Source organism: Oncorhynchus keta, chromosome 28 (genome assembly GCF_023373465.1).
Source record: "Oncorhynchus keta strain PuntledgeMale-10-30-2019 chromosome 28, Oket_V2, whole genome shotgun sequence".
Taxonomy (NCBI): domain Eukaryota; kingdom Metazoa; phylum Chordata; class Actinopteri; order Salmoniformes; family Salmonidae; genus Oncorhynchus; species Oncorhynchus keta.
In genome coordinates, this window is record NC_068448.1 from 16,666,359 (window position 1) to 16,691,788 (window position 25,430).

Below are 25,430 nucleotides of genomic sequence, written 5' to 3' on the forward strand. Positions count from 1 at the left end.
ATTGAAGGTCTCCAAGAAGACAGTGGCCTCCATCATTCTTAAATGGAATAAATGTGGAACACGAAGACTCTTCCTAGAGCTGGCCACCCGGCCAAACTCAGAAATTGGAGGAGAAGAGCCTTGCTCAGGGAGGTGACCAAGAACTCAATGGTCACTCTGACAGAGCTCCAGAGTTCCTCTGTGGAGATGGGAGATCTTCCAGAAGGACAACTATCTCTGCAGCACTCCACCAATCAGGCCTTTATGGTAAAGTGGCCAGGCGGAACCTACTCCTTAGTAAAAAGCACATGACAGCCCGCTTGGAGTTTGCCAAAAGGCACCTAAAGACTCTTACACCATGACAAACAATATTCTCTGGTCTGATGAAACCAAGATTAAACTCTTTGGCCTGAATGCCAAGGGTCACGTCTGGAGGAAACCTGGCTCCATCCTCCTCTGTGTAGATGGGAGAACCTTCCAGAAGGACAACCATTAGAATTGATCTTCTTTGGAGAATAAAACACACAGACGCATACAAATCTCTCCCTTGCCCTCCATTTGGCAAATCTGACCGTAATTATATCCTCCTGACTCCTTCTTACAAGCAAAAATTAAAGCGAGATCAATAAAAAAGTGGTTGGATGAAGCAGATGCTAAGCCACAGGACTGTTTTGCTAGCGCAGACTGTAATATGTTCCGGGATTCCTCCGATGGCATTGAGGAGTACACCACATAAGTAATTGGCTTCATTAATAAGTGCATAGATGACGTTGTCCCCACAGTGACCATACGTATGTACCCCAACCAGAAGCTATGGATTACAGGCAAAATCCGCACTGAGCTAAAGGGTAGAACTGCCACGTTCAAGGAGTGGGACTCTAACCCGGAAACTTATAAGAAATCGTGCTATGCCCTCAGACGAACCATCAAACAGGTAAAGCGTCAATACAGGACTAAGATCGAATCGTACTACACCGGCTCTGACACTCGTTGGATGTGGCAGTGCTTGCAAACCATTACAGACTACAAAGGGAAGCAAAGCTAAACTACTTCTATGCTCGCTTCGAGGCAAATGACACTGAAACATGCATGAGAGCACCAGCTGTTCCGGGAGACTGTGGGATCATGATCTCCGCAGCCGATGTGGGTAAGACCTTTAAACAGGTGAACATTCACAAGGCTGCAGGGCCAGATGGATTATCAGGACGTGTACTGTGAGCGTGCGCTCACCAACTGGCAAAGTGCCTTCACTGACATTTCAATCTCTCAGTGTCCGAGTCTGTAATACCAAAATGTTTTAAGCAGACCACCATAGTGCCCGTGCCCAAGAACACTAAGGTAACCTGCCTAAATGACTACCGACCCATAGCACTCACGTCTGTAGCCATGAAGTGCTTTGAAAGGCTGGTCATGGCTCACATCAACACCATTATCTCAGAAACCCTAGACCCACTCCAATTTGCATACCGCCCCAACAGATCCACAGATGATGCAATATCTAATGCACTCCACACTACCCTTTCCCACCTGGACAAAAGGAACACCTATGTGAGAATGCTATTCATTGACTAGAGCTCAGCTTTCAACACCATAGTGCCCTCAAAGCTCATCACTAAGCTAAGGACCATGGAACTAAACACCTCCCTCTGCAACTGGATCCTGGACTTCCTGACGGTCCGCCCCCAGGTGGCGAGGGTAGGTAACTACACATCCACCACGCTGATCCTCAACACAGGGGCCCCTCAGGGGTGCTTGCTCAGTCCCCTCCTGTACTCCCTGTTCACTCATGACTGCATGGCCAGGCACGACTCCAACACCATCATTAAGTTTGCCGATGACATAACAGTGGTAGGCCTGGGAGGTCAGATACCTGGTCGTGTGGTGCTAGGACAACAACATCTCCCTTACGGGACAACAAGCATACCTTACGATTATTTGAGAACATAGCCAGCAGACAAATCATTACAAACAGTAACCAGCAAAGTAGAAGAGTTACACAAGTCAGAAATAGAGATACAATTTATCACTTACCTTTGATGATCTTCATATGGCTGCACTCAGAATACATTAATTTATTCAATAAATGTTATTTTTGTTCGATAAAGTCTCTTTATATCCAAAAACCTCTGTTTTGTTTGTGCATTTTCTTCAGTAATCCACAGGATCAAACACAGTCACAACAGGCAGACAAAAAATCCAAATAGTATCCGTAAAGTTCATAGAAACATTTCAAACAATGTTCATAATTAATCCTCAGGTTGTTTTTAGCCTAAATAATCGATAATATTTCAACGGGACAATAACATCGTCAATATAAAAGGTAAACAAGAAAGGCACTCTCTCGGTCGTGCGCATGAAAAAGCTCTGACACGGCAGGGTCCACTCATTCAGACTGCTCTTACTCCCTCATTTTTCAGAATACAAGCCTGAAACAATTTCTAAAGACTGTTGACATCTAGTGGAAGGCATAGGAACTGCAATTTGAGTCCTAAATTAATGGATACTGTAATGGCATTGATTAGAAAACTACAACAAACAAAATAAATCCTACTTCCTGAATGGATTTTTCTCAGGTTTTCGCCTGCCAAATCAGATCTGTTATACTATCTTAACTTCTTGCGTCGAGCCATCCCGGATCCGGTATCGTGACTACACCCTCAAGCTCATTACCGTAACGCAACGTTAACTATTCATGAAAATCGCAAATTAAAGGAAATTAATCTATTTGCTCTCAAGCTTAGCCTTTTGTTAACAACACTGTCATCTCAGATTTTCAAAATATGCTTCTCAACCATTGCAAAACAAGCATTTGTGTAACAGTATTGATAGCTAGCGTAGCATTTAGCGTTAGCATTCAGCAGGCAACATTTTCACAAAAACCAGAAAAGCATTCAAATAAAATCATTTACCTTTGAAGAACTTCGGATGTTTTCAATGAGGAGACTCTCAGATAGCAAATGTTCAGTTTTTCCTGAAAGATTATTTGTTTAGGACAAATCGCTCCGTTTTCTGCGTCACGTTTAGCTACGAAAAAAATCTGTATCCAGGATTGTGTAAATCTATCCGCAAGCTCATTAGCATAACACAACGTTAACTATTCATGAAAATCGCAAATGAAATGAAATTAATCTATTTGCTCTCAAGCTTAGCCTTTTGTTAACAACACTGTCATCTCAGATTTTCAAAATATGCTTTTGAACCATAGCTAAACAAGCATTTGTGTAACAGTATTGATAGCCTAGCATAGGTTTATGCCTGTCTTTTAGCATGCAACATTTTCACAAAAACCAGAAAAGGATTCAAATAAAATCATTTACCTTTGAAGAACTTCAGATCTTTTCAATGAGGAGACTCTGTTAGATAGCAAATGTTACGTTTTTACAAAAAATATTATTCGTGTCGACTAATCGCTCCGTTTTGTTCATCACGTTTGGGTAAGGAAAAATAAAAATAAAATATATATATATATATATATATATATTAAGTAATTAAAACGCAAACTTTTTTTCCAAATTAACTCCATAATATCGACAGAAACATGGCAAACCGATGTTTAGAATCAATCCTCAAGGTGTTTTTCACATATCTATCGACGATAAAATCCTTCGTGGCAGTTGACTTTCTCTTCTGAAGAAATGGAACGCGCATGGACCTACAGATTACGCAATAATTTCGACACAAGACACCGGGCGGGACACCAGGTAAATGTAGTCTCTTATGGTCAATCTTCCAATGATATGCCTACAAACACGTCACAATGCTGCAGACACCTTGGAGAAACGACACAAAGGGCAGGCTCATTCCTGGCGCATTGACAGCCATATAAGGAGACATTGGAACACCGCGCCTTCAGAATCTGGGGCATTTCCAGTATGAAACTTCATCTTGGTTTCGCCTGTAGCATTAGTTCTGGGGCATTCACAGATAATATCTTTGCAGTTTTGGAAACGTCAGAGTTTTGTCTTTCCAAGGCTGTCAATTCCATGCATAGTCGAGCATCTTTTAGTGACAAAATATTGAGCTTAAAAAAATTTTATCCAATAATGACATAGCGCCGCCATAGATTGAAGAGGTTAACAGTTCTGGAAACGTTAGAGTGTTTTCTATCCAAATCTACCAATTATATGCATATCCTATCTTCTGGGCCTGAGTAGAAGGCAGTTTAATTTGGGCACGCTTTTCATCCAAAATTTCCAAAAGCTGCACCCTACCCAGAGAAGTTAAACTCAGGATTCTGTAAAGGCCTACCCCAATGAGGATATGTGTTTACTTTTAGCTTCCCGTGCCAATCGGAAGTGCATTACATTGGGGTCAAAAGGGCTGCTTCGAAGGGTTAAGAAAGTCACATCTTTCCAAAACTTCAAATGTGTGATTAGGCAACCCTCATGAACTTTAAATCAGTCATTTATCCCATCAGATTTCCAAGAAAAACTCACACACAGCAAAGATGGAGTGACACACTGTGGAGCTGACAGACACACAGAGCCTGCAATAGTTACCTTTGTTCGAACTATCAAAGAACCGTCAGACCTAGAGCTCTGAAACTTTAGAATCCTGTTCTAGAGCTCAAGTTGATAGTGCACGGTGAGTTATGTGGCTCTAGAAGGTTCTCAGACCGAGAAACAGCCTCGTACATTTGCAATAACTTTAATTCATTTTGACCATCACAAAAATTACGACATTTATAAAAGTCCCAGAGTCGCAAAACTAGGTGCATTGAAACTGCCTCGGCCCATAGAGACGGACCCTAACATTTCTGTCCGATAGCTCACTCAAGGACCCCGTAGCAAAATGTGGATTTTCAGCACCAATTAAGATCGCTGCTCGGGCTCCAAATGACCTATCGAGCCGAAACTCGGGATTCGGGGTCGCCTCACATAGGCCTACACATTATGTCAGAACTGGAACCGCAGCTAGAACGTAACTATGTGTTTTATGTTTTTATTATGGTTTAAACTGAAGGTGCTGTGAATTATGGGCCTGCTCTGAAATATGTAATAGATAGCTTCTAAACGAGTTGGAAAAAGTGGGTTTGGTGTCAGATGGTATCAGTTTGGTGTCAGAATGATATCTATTTGATGATTGACGATGACTTGCTGGCTGACTTTTGTACATTTGCAATATGTTTAAAAAGTGATGAAGCATCACCAAATTGACATTCTGAAATCAACACCAACAAGCAACGGAGAGGAACCAGAATCACTGCCCGGCCATCCCAAATTCTCCGGGACAGTACATTTGGGTAATTTTGGACGTTTTTCAAAAGATCGTAAAACAATGACAGAGTCCCACTTCTCTCATGTCACCATCGAGCAATGGAGAGGAACCACTATCACTGCCCGGCTATCCCGAGTTCATCGGGCCAGTCAATTTTGCATTTCTGCAGTATTTTTGAGTATGTCAAATTCATGATGGTAAATGCCTATTGAAACATATTGCAAATGGACAGTACACTTACAATAAGATTCAACAGTGAAAAAACATCACCAAATGGACATGATGAAATCAACACAACAAGTGATGGAGAGGAACCACTATCACTGCCCGGCCATCCCGAGTTCATCGGGACAGTCAATTTTGCATTTCAGCAGTATTTTTGAGCATGTCAAATTCGTGATGTAAATACCCATTGAAGCATATTGCAAATGGACAGCCGTGCACCTGGTGATTGGAATGGGTTCCCAGGAGCATATTTTAAAAAAATGTTTTTTAATGCCTTAAGGGGGTAGCAAGGGGTCTATGGTTGGGTAGGGAGCACCCTCCACCCGGGCCCACCCAATAGGGGGCGCCCCTGGTTATTTTGAACACTTTTCAAAAAATGGTTAAAAAACAACAGACTTCTCCCTCATCATACATGACAAATAGACCATCTAGGTTGATTCATGGCTTAACATAGTTCACTGACTTTTGGATTTGGAAACCGACTTCCTATGATCGTACATGGAAAATGGACATAACATCCTGATTTGTCACTTTCAATACTTTCATATTGCATTTAGAGATTTCTTATGGCATTTGGCAATGGTTCACTGACTTTTGACTTTGACTTTTGACTTCCTATGAAATCATATTGCAAATGGACAATGCCTTATGAACAACTTTTTAAAAAATGACAATAAAATATGACAAAGGTATGTTCATACAGTTCTTATACATGTATAATTGTCAAAATAATCTAAAGAATTTCAAAAAACGGTCCAGAAAGCACTTTTTGAGAGGGTGATACATTTTTTATTTTGTTTTCAAATGTTCTAAATTTCACCCTTGGGTCTTGATTTGATGTGCATTTGCAGTATGAAAATTTACTGTGGAGCTCGCTCGCCATCTTTTGGATTTTTGCTGTGTGACACTTGGCATTAGCCATATGACATTTGCCATATGACATTTGCCATATGACATTTGCCATAAGCTTTCAATGATCTGCTGTCCATTTGAGTGTTATTGGACATCATATATATATTTATTTAACCTTTATTTAACTTCTATATCAAGTGGCAACAGTGAGAGACTTATTTCTGGAAAGGTGGATTTTTAAAAGTTGTAGCTCGAACTGTTTGGGCACAGACCTGGATAGCATGACAGAACTTTGCAGACTGTCTCTGCAATAGATTGCAACTACACCCCCGTTGGCAGTTCTGTCTTGGTGGAAAATGTTGTAGTTGGGGATGGAAATTTCTGAATTTTTGGTGGCCTTCTAAGCCAGGATTCAGACATGGCTAGTACATCAGGGTTGGCGGAGTGTGCTAAAGCAGTGAATAAAACAAACTTAGGGAGGAGGCTTCTGATGTTAACATGCATGAAACCAAGGCTTTTACGGTTACAGAAGTCAACAAATGATAGCGCCTGGGGAATAGGAGTGGAACTGGGGGCTACAGGGCCTGGGTTAACCTCTACATCACCAGAGGAACAGAGGAGGAGTAGGATAAGGGTACGGCTAAAGGCTATAAGAACGGGTCGTCTAGTGGGTTGGGAACAGAGAATAAAAGGAGCAGATTTCTATGTGTGGTAGAATAGATTCAGGGCATAATGTACAGACTTTGGTAGGATGTGAGTACAGTGGAGGTAAACCTAGGCGTTGAGTGACAATGAGAGCGGTTTCGTCTCTGGAGGCACCAGTTAAGCCAGGTGAGGTCTCCGCATGTGTTTGGGGTGGGACAAAAGAGCTATCTAAGGCATGTTGAGCGGGACTAAGGGCTCTACAGTGAAATAAAACAATAAGATCTAGCCAAGACAGCAGTAGACAAGGCATATTGACATTAGAGAGAGGCATAAAGCATTCATAGATGTTGATCAGGCGAGCTAAGACAACAACGGGTAAATGGCGATGAATGGGAAAAGCGGGTCAGTTAGTTACATTCAGGACCTGAGTTCGAGACTGGGGCCGACAGGTAAACAAAATGAGGTACCGTGTTATTGAAACAGTCCAGGCGGCATCATCAGTGTAGCCGAGTGATCATAGGGTCAAAAGAGCAGCAATAGGTGAGTCAGGGTGCCGTTTGGTAGTCACTGCTATGCTAGGTGAACAGGGGATACAGCGTTCAGAAAAGCTTGTGGGTCGGGGCTAGTAGATGGATCTTCGGCGACAACGTAACAGAATAGCCTGTTGAGACCACATCGGGCGATCATGCCAGCAGTCCAGTCGTGATGGATCGGCAAGGTTCCGTGACGACAATAAAGGGTCCAGGCCAATTGGCGAAGGAGGTATTGTAGCCCTAGAATTAGCTGGTATATGGGCCTAGCTCGAGGCTAGCTCAATGCTAGCTGGTGTATGCTTTGGGACAAAGATGTCTAAGATGTCCTCCATCTTAGTCCAACTCAAATGCTGTGAAGTATAGTATATTATTGTTTTGTAACACGTGACTGATAATACAAATAGTTACCATAAAGGAAAGTACATTTATGGTAAAGAAAAGTCTATTTACTGTCAATAAACCTTGACGTTTTCAATCTATGAGACCAAAGCATGTTTGTTCACATAGTCGGACCATTGTGAGTTACCCAGAGGGCTATTTTACTTTATTTCAGTCCTCTTATTCCACAGCACCTCCAATGACAAAGTGTACATCGCCCAGGTGAAGGAGAGGAGTGTCGCCAGGAAGATGTATGACGCAGCCAAGAAAAAAGGAAAAACAGCTGGACTTGTTGCCACCAAGTCAGTCTGAAAAAGTATTTGATACCACGTTCACTCTTTGATATGCTTTTTATTCAGATTTCTATGTTTTGTGTGAAAGAGTAAGAAACTACTTCCATTTTTCTCTAGATTTTCTGCAGTACAAATCAGACATCCATCACCCACCCACTACATCCACTCACATCTTTCTATCACTTCAGTCTGGATCCTACTCCATTCCATCAATGCTCTCAGCCATTCTTTCAGGTTCACCATAGACCACTGACACCATCACTCCAATACTGTCTCTCTCTGTTGTTTATCCTCTGCTGTGGTCTAAGAGAGAGGGAGATCGAGAAGTTCCGCGTGGCGGTGAGTGTTCCCTCGGGGACCCGGATGTCCTTCTCTCTGTCCTACGAGGAGCTGCTGCCCCGCAGGTTGGGTCGCTATGAACTGACCCTGGGTCTGAGGCCTGGAGGACTGGTCACTAACCTTACCCTGGACGTCAGTATTGCAGAAAGGACAGGACTCAGCTTCATCAAGGTCCTCCCGCTGAGGAACAGTCGACTGCTCTACAACACTGTCACAGGTAACATAGGAAAAGACAACCATCAATGTTCATTGTCAAAGTAGTAGTACTAGTTGTAATACAATCAGCATGTTTAGGGCATCAGTTTGAGCAAGTCAGGGCGCAAAATCACTAATGGCAGGTAGCCCAGTGGTTAGAGCATTGGGACGAGCATTGAGACGGTAACCGAAATGTTACTGGTTGGAATAGCTGAGTCGACAAGGTGAAAAATATTGAGCAAGGCACTTAACTCTAAATTGCTCCAAGGCTGCTGTACTACTATGGCTGACCATGTAAAACAACATGTTTCACTGCACCTATCCGGTGTGTGATGTTAGGTTCTAATTTTCAGAGTACAAACTCAACGTACACTATGGAAGCTTCAAACCAAGGTTATTCTGCCCAGAGGGTCAATACAACTGCATTAGACAAAAAACATGGTTTCCCCCATGGTAGTTTTCATAAACATTGCATCATTATTGCTAGTCAGGGAGCTGAGTGATATGGGCCTTAAATGGTTCTTCCCCTTGTCAGTACTGCCACATGTGACCATGTTCCCTGCACTCAGCCCCTCCCAAGCTTCATTATGGCACCCCTCATGTGTCTTTTATAACTAATGATTAATTATAGTTAAAGCTCAGAAACCAAACCTATCAGTGACAATTAAACTTAAAAAATAATAATGAGTAGTTATTGTATAGTAGGGTGATTTGTGTTTGTGTGATTGTGGGCAGTCCGACTTCAACATTCTGTAGTATATCTCAAACATGCACAATGACTGTCTGTGAACTGACTGGGTGTTCTCTGGCCTCCCTTCTCTTCCATCCAGGTGAGTCTGAGGCTCCAGCCTCCACCCAGGTCCAGCAGAACCCTCGTTGTGCTCGTGTGCACTACAGCCCCAGCCTGCAGCAGCAGAGCAGTGCCTCTTCTAAGACACTCAACGCTGACTACATCATCCAGTACGATGTAGAACTCAGTGACCTCATTGGGGACATACAGGTCATCACACACACACACCCATGTATGCACGCTTGCACAAGCATTACACACTGTCTAGGACCAAAGTCCTTCACAACAAATACCGTACAAATGACAGTATCTAGTGAGACAATAATCTCATCAAGTGAGTTATCATTCTCTTCTTTTGGCCTCTCTCAGGTGTTTGATGGATACTTTGTCCACTACTTTGCACCTCGTGGGCTTCCTATTGTCCCCAAGGATGTCATCTTTGTCATTGATGTCAGTGGCTCCATGATTGGCACCAAGATCAAACAGGTACAGTAGAAGTATTACAGATGTATTTATTTATTTTACCCATATTGTCACAGCAAAATAATGCAGCAACAGGATTTTAACGTTTAGTCCATAATGTTGCTTGATCGGTGGTTAGGCTATTAGCTTGACAAAAGTATGCTACATGAAAAGTGCAATATTGTTAATATACAGTAACCGTGTGTTAGTGTGGGTTTTCAGTGAATTTGTGTAAATCACGAAGCTCATCTGCATTTCCTGCAAAATTCCCAGCTACAAAAGTGATCAAATTAAGATCCTACACCTGTACCTCTTTCACATTGCACCCAGCTGCACCCCATTCATTTAGACAAGAATGACAACATTGACTCTACATTATATAGATCAATAAATGATCCTGTCTCTTCTCTCTGCATTTGTGTGGACCAGACAAAGCAGGCGATGTCCACAATCCTGGGGGACCTGCGTGAGGAGGACCACTTCAACATCATCACTTTCTCAGATAAGGTCCACACATGGAGGAAGGGTCGCACAGTGAGGGCCACGCAGATTAACATACGAGACGCTAAGGACTTTGTCAAGAGGATCATCGCTGAAGGATGTGAGTGGGATTGAGTCTGATGTACTTGAATTGCAATATATCTGCAGCAACTTGACAAGACCATGAAAACACTGTCGGTATTTCTCTCTTCTTCATTCCATTCCATCTTCTGACTCCTCTTTTTCTTCCTCTTCTGCATCCTCTTCTGCATCCTCCATTCCTTCCACCGCCACCCCTCCCTCTCTGCTCCACGCCTCCTTCCCATTTGTTCCTCTATCCTCCAGGGACCAACATCAATGCAGCCCTCCTCTCAGCCGCCCAGCTGGTCAACCCTCCCTCCTCCTCCGGTGGTACCCGCCGGGTCCCTCTGGTCATCTTCCTGACGGACGGTGAGGCTACCATCGGCGTGACATCCGGTGACTTCATCCTGAGCAACGCTAAGAGCGCCCTGGGAGCCACCTCTCTGTTCGGCCTGGCTTTCGGTGACGACGCCGACTTCCCTTTGCTACGGCGTCTGGCACTGGACAACCGCGGCGTGGCGAGGATGGTGTACGAGGATGCGGACGCCGCACTCCAGCTGAAGGGATTCTACGATGAGGTGGCCAGCCCGCTACTGTCAGACATCCAGCTGACCTACATGGACGACCAGGCCTTTGACGTCACACGCTCCCTCTTCCCTAACTACTTCCAGGGCTCCGAGCTGGTGGTCACTGGGAAGGTCAAGCCAGGGGTCAGGGACCTGAAGGTTTGTGTCATTTAGATCATGTTGCTTGATCTGTGTTTGTCAATTGTCTATACCATAAGATGAAAGGAAATGTCCACTTGAATTATTCATATTGTAATGGCCAATAAAGATGTATCTTCTCTTATCTTCTCTTCTCTATTTTTGTATTTTCATCTCAGGTGTCTCTGACGGCCAGTGGCTCCAAGCAGAAGGTGGAGAATGAGGTGTTGGTGTCTAATGGAGAGGGGAATAGGACAGTGCTCTCTATGGGCTGCCCTGGGGGCATGGATGGGATCCCCAGCTTTGTACGGCGTCTCTGGGCTTACTTCACTATCAAAGAGCTGCTGCTGGCCAAACTGAACACCACTGACCCTAACATACAGAAACTGCTGGGAGAGAAGGCCACCAACCTCTCCCTCAAGTACAACTTTGTCACTCCTGTTACTTCCCTCGTTGTAGTTAAGCCTGATGCCGATGAAATTCCTACCTCAGCGTCAACTACAACGGTTCGACCCACCACCACCACAGGTACTACAACAACCACAGTAGCCCACACACCCACCACCACCACAGGTACTACAACAACCACAGTAGCCCACACACCCACCACCACCACAGGTACTACAACAACCACAGTAGCCCACACACCTGCCACCACCACAGGTACTACAACAACCACAGTAGCCCACACACCCACCACCACCACAGGTACTACAACAACCACAGTAGCCCACACACCCACCACCACCACAGGTACTACAACAACCACAGTAGCCCACACACCTGCCACCACCACAGGTACTACAACAACCACAGTAGCCCACACACCCGCCACCACCACAGGTACTACAACAACCACAGTAGCCCACACACCTGCCACCACCACAGGTACTACAACAACCACAGTAGCCCACACACCTGCCACCACCACAGGTACTACAACAACCACAGTAGCCCACACACCTGCCACCACCACAGGTACTACAACAACCACAGTAGCCCACACACCCACCACCACCACAGGTACTACAACAACCACAGTAGCCCACACACCTGCCACCACCACAGGTACTACAACAACCACAGTAGCCCACACACCCGCCACCACCACAGGTACTACAACAACCACAGTAGCCCACACACCCACCACCACCACAGGTACTACAACAACCACAGTAGCCCACACACCTGCCACCACCACAGGTACTACAACAACCACAGTAGCCCACACACCCACCACCACCACAGGTACTACAACAACCACAGTAGCCCACACACCCACCACAGGTACTACAACAACCACAGTAGCCCACACACCTGCCACCACCACAGGTACTACAACAACCACAGTAGCCCACACACCCGCCACCACCACAGGTACTACAACAACCACAGTAGCCCACACACCTGCCACCACCACAGGTACTACAACAACCACAGTAGCCCACACACCCACCACCACCACAGGTACTACAACAACCACAGTAGCCCACACACCCACCACCACCACAGGTACTACAACAACCACAGTAGCCCACACACCCACCACCACCACAGGTACTACAACAACCACAGTAGCCCACACACCTGCCACCAACATAGCCTCCTCAATCCCTGTGAAAAAGCCCAGGATGATCAAAGCTAAACCAGACCCTCTTGTCACAATTCCTCCACCTCTCCAACCACCTCAACCCAGAAAGGGCTCCACCCCACCAACAAAACCCAACCCAGTGAAAACAGTGGCTCCACCATCCCCCAAGAAAACCACTACAACTACCACCCCCAGCCCCAGTGCTGTCAAAACCGTCCCTGTCCCTCTCTCAGGGAAAATCCCTACCCCTCCTCCCAGCTCTCCTAAAACTGCTCCTGCCCCTCCTGCCAGAATAGTCAGTACCCCCCTGCCCAACTTGCTCAAAACAGCCACTGCTCCTGCACCTGGGAAACCTACCACCACAACCCCTCCACCCACCACAGTGAAGACCATCCCTACAACCACCACCACTACCACCCGACGCAAAACAGTAAAGACTACAGTCCCTACAACTGTGAAAACCACTACCTCCACTACCACCACCACCTCAGTCAGAGCCGACCCAACCCCTGCTCCACAGCCTGGGAAACCCACTACGCCCCTGCCCATCTCTGTTAGAACAGCCCTCCCACCAGTTAGAATATCCCTCTCATCCCGCTCATCCTTCTCTTCCTCAGAAAACGCCACCATGTCTGCTGCTGATGCCAACCAACCTCAGGTCACCACACACCTATACAGTCTTAAGTATGTCCCCCCTACTCCAGCTCCACAGGGCAGTAACACAGACACAGACCCAGATGTGGACCAGATTGCCACCTTTGTCTCTGCCACGTTTTCCCCCATGCCAGGCGTTACAGACGGACCGAAACTGTGGGAGGCTGCAGGACTATTGGGTAGGTCTTCCACTTATCTCGGAAACCCAGAACTAAAATCTTGCGTAATTGTGCCAGATCTTAGAAAATAAACTAGAATGGTAGCCCCTTCCCCTTCTCTCTATCCATGCAAGTTTATGGGTCAAATGTCCCTTCCCTTCCGAAATTGTAAAGATGCGAGCACCTGCAAAATCGTGATTTGTCTAAATGATCAGTGACAAAAAAACAGCTCACTGGAACAATGTTCTTTGTTAGTCGTGGCATCCCAGTCTGTTGACAGATGCTACAATATCAATTATGTGCATCTGTGTACGAGAGGTAAGTCCACTCTCTACTGTCTATTTCACTTGGAACTCGAAAAAGCAGTGTGCAAAGTATAGGCGAGGATACATTTTTACCGAATACCAGTATTGCATATTATATACATTTCTTTGTATCAGGTATTGAACTTACAGTCCATATTTTGTACTTGTCTATCAGAGAAGTACTAGTACAATAGCTAGAGGACTCCTGATATCACCAGGAGTGATAAGTATCATTTGTTTTGTCTTTATCTGTTGTGGTCTAGTACTGTATTTTTGCTAGCTATGGCCATCTACTTTAAGTGCTGCCTGTTTTCACAGTAGCATACTTGGTGTGAACTGCTGACTGCTTATAATTTTCTGATAGTTTTCACACATCAACCAGGATCAAGGGGCAGGGCAGTTTGTGACTTGTTTTGTAATCAGTGGCTGTATTGGGGGGGGCGAGTGGTTTCACCTCTCCTAGGCAATCAGCAATTAGTACAGGGTGTTGTGTTCTCCACCTCTTCTAAGCAATTAGCAATTATTGTTACTTCTTCAGTCTCCCCTGGTTTCACAGCAGCAGCTCTACGCGGTGGGTGTGTCAGTGGCGCTTTTGTCAAGGAAACAAAGGTGTTTTTTCCGAATAGTTCTGTGGAGTTGTTGGAGGAAGGAAAGAGAGAGAGGCGCTCCATCCCTCTCTCACTTGAGTATCTTGCCTACGTAGTTATTTACAGATGATCTCATTTTGCTCTGTTGTAGCTTTGTCAAATATGTGTGTGTGTTTTCAATGCCTGTTCGCACCACTCCCTGTAGGCTTTACAGATGTCCCCCACCCCTTGGCTGTAACCCCTCTAATTTAGTGTACCCTGTGTGCCCAACCCATGTGGAATTCCGGGTCTCTGGCAGTGTTTGGAACTGCTGATCTGCGGTCAAGAATTTTTGAGTTCATCTCATCCTATACTGCCCTTCAGACCCTTGACGTTTTTGGCCCTGACGGAGACATGGATCACTACAGAGAGCACTGCTACTCCAGCTGCTCTATTTTCACCTGACTATGTTTTCTCTCATAGTCTGAGAGCATCTGGTCGTGGAAATTTTCTCTATTCTCCATCTCTCACCTGTCCATCTTCTCATTTGAATTCCATGCTGTCACTTGTCATCTATCACCCACCAGGTGCCCTTAGAGAGTTCCTCAATGAGCTTGACACCTTGATAAGATAATTTCCTGACGATAGCTCACTGCTCTTTGTACTTGGTGACTTCCACCTCCCGACATCTGCCTTCAATTAATTCCTTTCCAAATCTCCCTTTCCCCTCCTTGCCTCTTGACCCCACCCTTTCACAATCCCCTCCAACTCACAAGGCAGGCAATACGCTTGACCTCATCTTTCTATCTTTCTCTCTCTCACTACTCTCTCCTCTTCTATTCTATCATCTCTCCATTCTGCTAAATCCTTCTCCCTTCTGTCTCCTGATTCCGCCTCTTTTCCCTTTCCGCATACTACGACTAACACTGTCCACTTTCCTCCCGGCCGGCTCGGCCCTCCTCTCCTGCTCCGTGGCTGGGTGAGTCATTGTGAGTCTCCCTCCTCCCTATCTGTGGAAAAAAAAGGTAGACCACATCCGCTACTTATTCAATCAGCCTATTGAGTCCACTGGTCTCACTCACACAGAACTACCTTACGCCTTGACCTCTTGCTCCCCTCTCTCTCCAGATGACAGAAAGAGGGGAGAAAGCGCCATTGAGAAAATCAAAGATGGTAGCCAATCAGTTTGTATGTGTGATCCTTGAGATCAAAGTTTTAAGAGTTATGTTTTAATGACCCTGAACCTGTTTACAGAAGCAAATACTTTTGATGTGAAGGTGGATGCTGTATATAACAATTATTTTTTAGATTTGTCTCTATTTTACAAAATATACTTGGATTTTGGATTGAGAAGGCCTTTATTTTTTTCTACACCTTTCTGGAGTTGGAACTCACCGAGTCAGGAGCGTCTGTCTGCGTGCAAGGCCTGCTACGCGAGCGCAGGTGCGCACTGAAGGCTAGGAGCGGAGTAGCGGTCAGATTGGAAAACCTGATGCACCTTGGGCGGTGGGAAAATCTACATTCTACAGTCTTCGCCAAAAGTTTTGAGAATGATACAAATATGAATTTTTACAAAGTCTGCTGCTTCAGTTTGCATGATGGCAATTTGCATATACTCCAGCATGTTATGAAGAGTGATCAGATGAATTGCAATTAATTGCAAAGTCCCTCTTTGCCATGCAAATGAACTGAATCCCCCAAAAACATTTCCACTGCATTTCAGCCCTGCCACAAAATGATCAGCTGACATCATGCCAGTGATTCTCTCGTTAACACAGGTGTGAGTGTTGACGAGGACAAGGCTGGAGATCACTCTGTCATGCTGATTGAGTTTGAATAACAGACTGGAAGCTTCAAAAGGAGGGTGGTGCTTGGAATCATTGTTCTTCCTCTGTCAACCATGGTTACCTGCAAGGAAACACGTGCCGCCATCATTTCTTTGCACAAAAAGGGCTTCACAGGCAAGGATATTGCTGCCAGTAAGATTGCACCTAAATCAACCATTTATCGGATCATCAATAACTTCAAGGAGAGATGGTGTCAAGAAGGGCAGCAAAGAAGCCACTTCTGTCCAGGAAAAACATCAGGGACAGACTGATATTCTGTAAAAGGTACAGGGATTGGACTGCTGAGGACTGGGGTAAAGTCATTTTCTCTGATATATCCCCTTTCTGATTATTTGGGGCATCCGGAAAAAAGCTTGTCCGGAGAAGACAAGGTGAGCGCTACCATCAGTCCAATTTTGCTTAAGAACACGGCCATGAATAAAGAACGGTACCAACACATCCTCCGAGATCAACTTCTCTCAACCATCTAGGAACAGTTTGGTGACGAACAATGCCTTTTCCAGCATGATGGAGCACTTTGCCATAAGGAAAAGGTGATAACTAAGTGGCTCGGGGAACAAAACATAGATATTTTGGATCCATGGCCAGGAAACTCCCCAGACCTTAATTCCATTGAGAACTTGTGTTCAATCCTCAAGAGGCGGATAGACAAACAAAACCCCACAAATTCTGAAAAACTCCAAGTATTGATTATGCAAGAATTGGCTGCCTTCAGTCAGAATGTGGCCCAAAAGTTAATTGACAGCATGCCAGGGCAGATTGCAGAGGTCTTGAAAAAGGGTCAGCACTGCAAATATTGACTCTTTGCATCAACTTCATGTTGCAGGCCCACACATGAAATGCTAGCAATTATACTTCAGTATTCCATAGTAACATCTGACAACACTATCTAAAGACACTGAAGCAGCAAACTTTGGAAATCAATATATGTGTCATTCTCAACTTTTGGCCACGACTGTAGACAACGTCTACTGGTCGTTGCACAGTTGTGCTGAAATACCTCTAAAAACTGACATTATCTATCTGTTACTGTGCTTGCTCTTTACTCAATGCCATCATGGATTAAATGGGCTGAATGATCAATGGGTGAGCGAATTATCTTCGCCTTATGCCCTACAATTTGCAAATGCTCCGAGACCATAATGTCAATACCACCAGGAACTTGGTCTCTTTCTGCAATTGCATTTCTACCACTCTCAAACGTGACTGGTCCTACACTTGATGACCTTCTTCCAAACTCTCAAACAATTGAATGACAAAAATAATTCTGTGTCAAAAGACTGTTTTATTGACAATAGTGCTGGCTCCACCAAGTCCTCACGCATTGGACAACAGATTTATTGTTATGCTTTTATTGTTGATCTCTGGTAATGTGTGACCAAACCCTGGGCCGGTAGATACCATGCGATCTCTACCGACTCCCTATGATTTCAAAAACAGAGCAGGTTTTGGCCTCTTGAATGTTAATGTCAGACGTCTATTTCCAAAAAATAGACATGATTAGAATATGGGCCAAAATGACAAATGCAGACAATGGCTTTATCAGAAACTTGACTAAAGAAGTCTGTGTCAAATAACTCGATTTCTATTGATGGGTACACGGTTTTTATAATGGATCGGATGAGTAAAGGAGGAGGGGTTGCAATTCATGTTAAAGCCGAGTTTAACACCTCTGCAATTCTCTCAATTACCAAAGCCAAACATTTTGAATTGCTTGCGGTTAAAGAACACAAACTCAACAAAAAAAAGAAGTGTCCTCTCACAATCAACTGCGTTTATTTTCAGCAAACTTAACATGTGTAAATATTTGTATGATCATAACAAGACACAACAACTGAGACATAAACTGAACAATTTCCACAGACCTGTGACTAACAGAAATTGAATAATGTGTCCTTGAACAAAGGGGGGGTCAATATCAAAAGTAACAGTCAGTATCTGGTGTGGCCACCAGCTGCATTAAGTACTGCAGTGCCTCTCCTCCTCGTGGACTGCACCAGATTTGCCAGTTCTTGCTGTGAGATGTTACCCCAGTCTTCCACCAAGGCACCTGCAAGTTCCCGGACATTTCTGGGGGGAATGACCCTAGCCCTCACCCTCCGATCCAACAGGTCCCAGACGTGTTCAATGGGATTGAGATCTGGGCTCTTCGCTGGCCATGGCAGAACACTGACATTCTTGTCTTGCAGGAAATCACGCACAGAACGAGCAGTATGGCTGGTGGCATTGTCATGCTGGAGGGTCATGTTAGGATGAGCCTGCAGGAAGGGTACCACATGAGGGAGGAAGATGTCTTCCCTGTATCGCACAGCGTTGAGATTGCCTGCAATGAGAATAAGCTCAGTCCGATGATGCTGAGACACACCGCCCCAGACCACGACAGACCCTCCACCTCCAAATTTATCCCGCTCAAGTGTACAGGCCTCTGTAATGCTCATTATTTCAACGATAAACGCGAATCCGACCGTCACCCCTGGTGAGACAAAACCACTTTTTGCCAGTCCTGTCTGGTCCAGCGACGGTGGGTTTGTGCCCATAGGCGGCGTTGTTGCCGGTGATGTCTGGTGAGGACCTGCCTTACAACAGGCCTACACGCCTTCAGTCCAGCCTCTCTTGGCCTATTGCGGACAGTCTGAGCACTGATGGAGTGATTGTGCGTTCCTGGTGTAACTCGGGCAGTTGTTGTTGACATCCTGTACCTGTCCCGCAGGATGTACCAATCCTGTGCATGTGTTACGTGGTCTACCACTGTCCGCCCTGTCTCCCTGTAGCACTGTTTTAGGCATCTTATAGTTCCGACATTGCCATTTATTGCCCTGGCCACATCTGCAGACCTCATGCCTCCTTGCAGCATGCCTAAGGCATGTTGACACAGATGAGCAGGGTCCCTGGGCATCTTTCTTTTGGTGTTTTTCAGAGTCAGTAGAAAGGCCTCCTTAAGTATCCTAGGTTTTCATTACTGTGACCTTAATTGCAGACCGTCTGTAAGCTGTTAGTGTCTTAACGACCGTTCCACAGGTGCATGTTCAAGCATGGGATCCAGTGTTTAAACCCTTTACAATGAAGATATGTGCAGTTATTTGGAATTTTACTAATTATCTTTGAAATACAGGGTCCTGAAAAAGAGACGTCTCCCACATCACTGTTGTCGGCTTCTACAGACCGGCTTTGGGAGGCGCACTAAACTCTTTCAATGTCATGCACAAGTTAAATGACTCTGTTTTTTAAAAATGAGATTTGAACTGGGACATGCTTACATCTGTCTGGCTTTAGATCGGGGCACAGCACCACAACTGCAGCTGTGTCAAATGACATTAATGCACTTGATAAAAAGCAACATTGTGCTGCTCCGTTCGTGGATTAATCAAAGGCCTTTGATTCAGTTGACCATGAACTGTTGCTCGCTAGACTCAGAAACATTGGTCTCAGTGAAGAGGCAGTAAATTGGTTTAGGTATTTGGTTGGATGACAAGTTGTCCTTTAAAGTGCATGTAGATAATCTTGTGACAAAGCTTAAATTGAAACTGGGTTTTTATTTTCTTAAGGCTTGCTTCCCTCTTTTGGCTAGAAAGAAGCTTGTTCGGGTCATTTTTCTCTTTAATTGATTATGGTGACTTGCTGTATATGCATACAACCTCCGTCTGACAGAGACTGGACTCTGGTTATCATGCATCCTTGCATTTTATTACAAATACCAAGTCACTCACCCACCGTTGTACCAAATGATGGGTTGGACCTCACGTTATATGTGCAGAAAGATACATTTGTATGTGTTCATCTACAAAGCCCTTTTGGGTAAACTCCCTCTTTACCTCTGTAGTATGGTCTCCTTCACCACCAGCAGTTACCATACCCGGTCTGCTAGGTGGTTGCTACTTAAACTCCCCAGGACAATCACAGTATTAGGCAAGACTGCCTTTTCTTCTTGTGCACCAGAGGCATGGAATAGTCTACAATCCATGCTTCATCTAGATATGTTAGTGCCACTGAATTCATTTAAAAAATGTTGTATGTTTTAATGATGTATTGATTGTTGCTGCCTTCTTGGCCAGGTCTCCCTTGAAAAAGAGACTGGGTCTCAATGGGCTTTTCCTGGTTTAAAAAAAAAAGTTTTATCCTGCAACGAGTGAAGTCTGGCCACCCGACAACCTGCCTGCTCAACCCCATCGCCTTCTCCAGACCATCTCTGGAGACCTCCTATTCGTCACTTCCCTCATCAACTCATCCTTGACCACTGTCTGCGTCCCCTCTGACTTCAAAATGTCTTGAGCTGCTCCCCTCCTCAAGAAACCAACACTCGACTCCTCTGATGTTAAACTATAGACCTGTATCCCTTTTCTTTCCAAAACACTTGTGTCTCTGATCAACTCTCTCTCAAAGATCTTCTTGACTCTAACTGTATGTCGCTCTGGAAAAGAGCGTCTGCTAAATGACTGAAATGTAAATGTACAATCGAATGCACCACAGGCACTGTACTATCAATCTGCCCTTAGTTGTGACATATTCCACTTCTCTCCACCAGATGTCTCTACTTCCATTCAGCTCCAGAGAAAAGGTGAATCAAGCACACACTTAGCACCTTTTTCTCTATCTAGAACCTAAAAGGGTTCTTCGGCTGTACCCATAGGAGACCCCTTTGAAAAACCCTTTTTGGTTCTAGGTAGAACCCCTATGAGTTTCATGTAAGACCTTTTGCACAGAGGGTTCTACCTGGAACCAAAAAGGGTTCTCCTTTGGGGACTGCTGGAATCCTTTTGGAAACATTTTTATGTAAGAGTGTGCCAGTAGATTTAATCATTCTATTGCACAAAATGTATTAAGTGATGAAGTGGTGCTTTAAACTGTAATCTTTTTTTCCTCCCGGGTCTTCCTTTAGATATGGAGGTGGTTAAAGGTGAGTTCTCTCTTACTTCCCTGCCATGAAAAATAGATTCACTGTCACAACATAAATGTTGTATATTAAAATCTGTTTCCCCTATAGAGATTCTGATGACAGCCCCCAGACCAGCTCAGGGAGAGGGTATGTTTTAACTGTCTGGTGTCTAATGATGTCCGTCTGATTTCATCTTTCAGATTATGATGCAACCTACGACAATGACCTTGACTATGACTCCTGTAAGTCATAGTTTCTAGATGTATATACATAAATGTGTGTGTATATAACTGTTTAGTTGTGTTGGCCATGTGGATACTTTGTTTCTAAATGGATACAGATGTTTAACATCTTTTTTTGGAATTTGTATTTTTTACAGGGGATGAATCAGCATCAAATCCTTGTAAGTATTTCTATGCATTCTAGCATAAGATTAATGTACTTCAGGCTCTGACCTGTCATTGGTTTCAGTGCTTCAGATAGATGAGATTGCCACTGTTGTCCTTCCAGGGCCGCCCCCCCCCTCCAGACTGAGCTCTGTCAGAGTCTTCTCCTCTTCTGGTAAGGGGCCTACACGACATAACATATGACTGAAAGTTAATGTTTCTCACCTGTTTTTCTTAATGTCCAACATGTTTTATTCTGAAGTTGATGGAGACCCTCACTTTGTGGTCCAGCTCCCTAAACTGAAACAGAATCTGTGTTTCACGGTGGACGGCAGGGCCAACGATGTACTGAGACTGCTGGAAGACTCCGAGAGAGGTTAGTCAGCACAGACGACCAAGACAAGTCCAGGACTCTCATATTATATTACTGGCATGCAATTTCATTTTAGCAATGTGCCGTATAATTTGAGAAGCACACTGACATTGTATAGGAACAGAATTGAATAGGAACTCATTAATACGAACACATTAATCCTGTTAATGCATATATACAGTGCCTTGCGAAAGTATTCGGCCCCCTTGAACTTTGCGACCTTTTGCCACATTTCAGGCTTCAAACATAAAGATATAAAACTGTATTTTTTTGTGAAGAATCAACAACAAGTGGGACACAATCATGAAGTGGAATGACATTTATTGGATATTTCAAACTTTTTTAACAAATTAAAAACTGAAAAATTGGGCGTGCAAGTTCTCCCACTTAAAATGATGAGGCCTGTAATTTTCATCATAGGTACACTTCAACTATGACAGAGAAAAAGAGAAAAAAATTCCAGAAAATCACATTGTATGAATTTATTTGCAAATTATGGTGGAAAATAAGTATTTGGTCACCTACAAATAAGCAAGATATCTGGCTCTCACAGACCTGTAACTTCTTCTTTAAGAGGCTCCTCTGTTCTCCACTCGTTACCTGTATTAATGGCACCTGTTTGAACTTGTTATCAGTATAAAAGACACCTGTCCACAACCTCAAACAGTCACACTCCAAACTTCACTATGGCCAAGACCAAAGAGCTGTCAAAGGACACCAGAAACAAAATTGTAGACCTGCACCTGGCTGGGAAGACTGCATCTGCAATAGGTAAGCAGCTTGGTTTGAAGAAATCAACTGTGGGAGCAATTATTAGGAAATGGAAGACATAAAAGACCACTGATAATCTCCCTCGATCTGGGGCTCCACGCAAGATCTCACCCCGTGGGGTCAAAATGATCACAAGAACGGTGAGCAAAAATCCCAGAACCACATGGGGGACCTAGTGAATGACTTGCAGAGAGCTGGGACCAAAGTAACAAACGCCTACCATCAGTAACACACTACGCCGCCAGGGACACAAATCCTGCAGTGCCAGACGTGTTCCGCTGCTTAAGCTAGTACATGGTCCAGGCCTGTCTGAAGTTTGCTAGAGAGCATTTAGATGATCCAGAAGAAGATTGGGAGAATGTCATATGGTCAGATGAAACCAAAATATAACTTTTTGGAAAAAACTCAACTCGTCGTGTTTGGAGGACAAAGAATGCTGAGTTGCATCCAAAGAACACCATACCTACTGTGAAGCATGGGGGTGGAAACATCATGCTTTGGGGCTGTTTTTCTGCAAAGGGACCAGGACGACTGATCCGTGTAAAGGAAAGAATGAATGGGGCCATGTATTGTGAGATTTTGAGTGAAAACCTCCTTCCATCAGCAAGGGCATTGAAGATGAAATGTGGCTGGGTCTTTCAGCATGACAATGATCCCAAACACACCGCCCGGGCAATGAAGGAGTGGCTTCGTAAGAAGCATTTCAAGGTCCTGGAGTGGCCTAGCCAGTCTCCATATCTCAACCCCATAGAAAATCTTTGGAGGGAGTTGAAAGTCCGTGTTGCCCAGCAACAGCCCCAAAACATCACTGCTCTAGAGGAGATCTGCATGGAGGAATGTGCCAAAATACCAGCAACAGTGTGTGAAAACCTTGTGAAGACTTACAGAAAATGTTTGACCTCTGTCATTGCCAACAAATGTTATATAACAAAGTATTGAGAAACTTTTGCTATTGACCAAATACTTATTTTCCACCATAATTTGCAAATAAATTCATAAATCCTACAATGTGATTTTCTGGATTTTTTTTCTTCTCATTTTGGCTGTCATAGTTGAAGTGTACCTATGATGAAAATTACAGGCCTCTCTCACCTTTTTAAGTGGGAGAACTTGCACAATTGGTGGCTGACTAAATACTTTTTTGCCCCACTGTGTGTGTTAACCATTGCCTTCCTCTCACTGAAGGTATCACGGTGGATGGTCATTTGATGTGGGCTCCATCCAAACAAGACGTCGAAGACCGTTCCCGTACATACTTTGACCAGATAACCATCTCCACCAGGGGCGGGACAGGTGTGCTGGGCGCCATAATGATCACCCTCTCATTGGATGCTGTGGTGGTGGAGGGGGAGGGGCGGGACACCCTACACACCAATCAGGAGGGATCTGTGACAAGGCAGGGTGTGATGGTTTCCATGGAAAGCAGAGATGACTTCCATCAGAGCTGTTGGATCGAGCTGACGAAGGACATTTGTTTCCTGGTTCTCTTCCACCACTACAGACACCCCAGCTACCTGCAGATGGCACACCTCGGATTCTACATCACTGACGGACAGGGCCTCTCTCTTTCAACCAAAGGCCTACTGGGTACATTCATTTATCACCCTTCAATTACTTTAAACGGGTTTCTTTGTCTTTTTGCACCTGACCCTGAAGCCCCTGCTGTATAAAGGAATTTAGAAAAATATGTAGTGATTTAGTGATTGTTCTCTTGTCCCAACAGGCCAGTTCCAGCATGCTGACATGCGTGTCACGCTGATGAAGGACCCTCGTGACACACTGCGTCGGCCCAGTAAAGAGGGGGTGCTGAGGTGGGGGGTGATACACATGCCCGTCACCCTACAGAACAAGACCCTGAAGGACACAGTGAGGAAATGTCACCTGGGAAGTTGTTGGGTCGTGCCCAAGGCGCAGGTGGAGAGACTGCTGGGGCATCCCTACCAGAGCTATGTGGTGGATCACCTGTAAATACTCACTGGCTCTTTTCAAATCCAAAACCCATCCTAGCACACTAGTTAGAATACTATACATGCCTAATGCATTGCTTTATATTAAGTGGTTTGGAGATTGGAACCGGACACTCATCTAGCTATCCCCTTCACCTCAAAGCTGGGTAGCTCAGGCCATGGGAAACTCTGTAAGGACAAACAGCACTGGGACAAAGGGTGCTGCTGGCTAGCCTTCAATACCAATGTCACATAGTGAGTTATTACTCTCTGAGAGCACCGGTGGCAGTGTGCATGAATGCATATTCATGATTATGAGAGGAAAAAGAGAGCCAATTACGAGACAGAGAAAAGAGAGGGCAAAAGAGAAAATGTGAGAGACTGATACAAAGAGAAAAATAGTGAGAGACCGAGGGAGAGTCCAGTAAGTATGATGAGGTAATTCACACAGGTGTCAGACATGAATAAATAAAGGATATGGGATGATGTCATTGCACCACTCCTTTCTGAAACAACAAGAGTGACAGACTTCTCCTTCTGCAGTTAACATTGCAACAGTAAGATCTTAATTTTCTGTATACTTCGGCAGACAAATGCTGCTTGATCTTCACATACAGCTCATTCCAATCTCTCCTTCACGCAAATCATGTTTCATAAGTACTTTTATAATTCCAATGTTATAACAAATATATTAGATGATGTGAGCAATGTGGAATTTTTTTAAGTGTCAGGGTTGTGTATATACAGTATGTATATTCCTAAAATGACTAAATATTATAAATTGTCT

At 44.4% G+C, this 25,430-nt stretch overlaps 1 protein-coding gene across 5 annotated transcripts in view; it reads left to right on the plus strand.

Moving 5' to 3' along the window:
- The window catches only part of LOC118360707 (inter-alpha-trypsin inhibitor heavy chain H6-like), a 33,940-nt gene extending 8,511 nt beyond the window's left edge, over positions 1–25,429 (plus strand). Inside the window, exons 4-20 of one of the 5 annotated variants that reach the window (XM_052485042.1) lie at positions 8,021–8,131; positions 8,431–8,678; positions 9,487–9,656; positions 9,816–9,932; positions 10,338–10,509; positions 10,734–11,194; positions 11,353–11,701; positions 13,382–13,597; positions 20,817–20,849; positions 21,171–21,188; positions 21,368–21,409; positions 21,547–21,570; positions 21,678–21,728; positions 21,816–21,929; positions 23,883–23,990; positions 24,199–24,284; positions 24,421–24,588. In XM_052485042.1, coding sequence (XP_052341002.1) covers positions 8,021–8,131; positions 8,431–8,678; positions 9,487–9,656; positions 9,816–9,932; positions 10,338–10,509; positions 10,734–11,194; positions 11,353–11,701; positions 13,382–13,597; positions 20,817–20,849; positions 21,171–21,188; positions 21,368–21,409; positions 21,547–21,570; positions 21,678–21,728; positions 21,816–21,929; positions 23,883–23,990; positions 24,199–24,284; positions 24,421–24,456 — 2,356 coding nt within the window. In that variant the 3' untranslated portion in view covers positions 24,457–24,588. Of the gene's footprint in view, positions 1–8,004; positions 8,146–8,430; positions 8,679–9,486; positions 9,657–9,815; positions 9,933–10,337; positions 10,510–10,733; positions 11,195–11,352; positions 11,702–13,381; positions 13,598–20,816; positions 20,850–21,170; positions 21,189–21,367; positions 21,410–21,546; positions 21,571–21,677; positions 21,729–21,815; positions 21,930–23,882; positions 24,285–24,420 lie in introns of those variants that run through there. The other 4 variants (XM_035740035.1, XM_035740037.2, XM_035740038.1 and 1 more) reach the window with 4 other exon arrangements.
- Position 25,430: the final 1 nt, after the last annotated feature.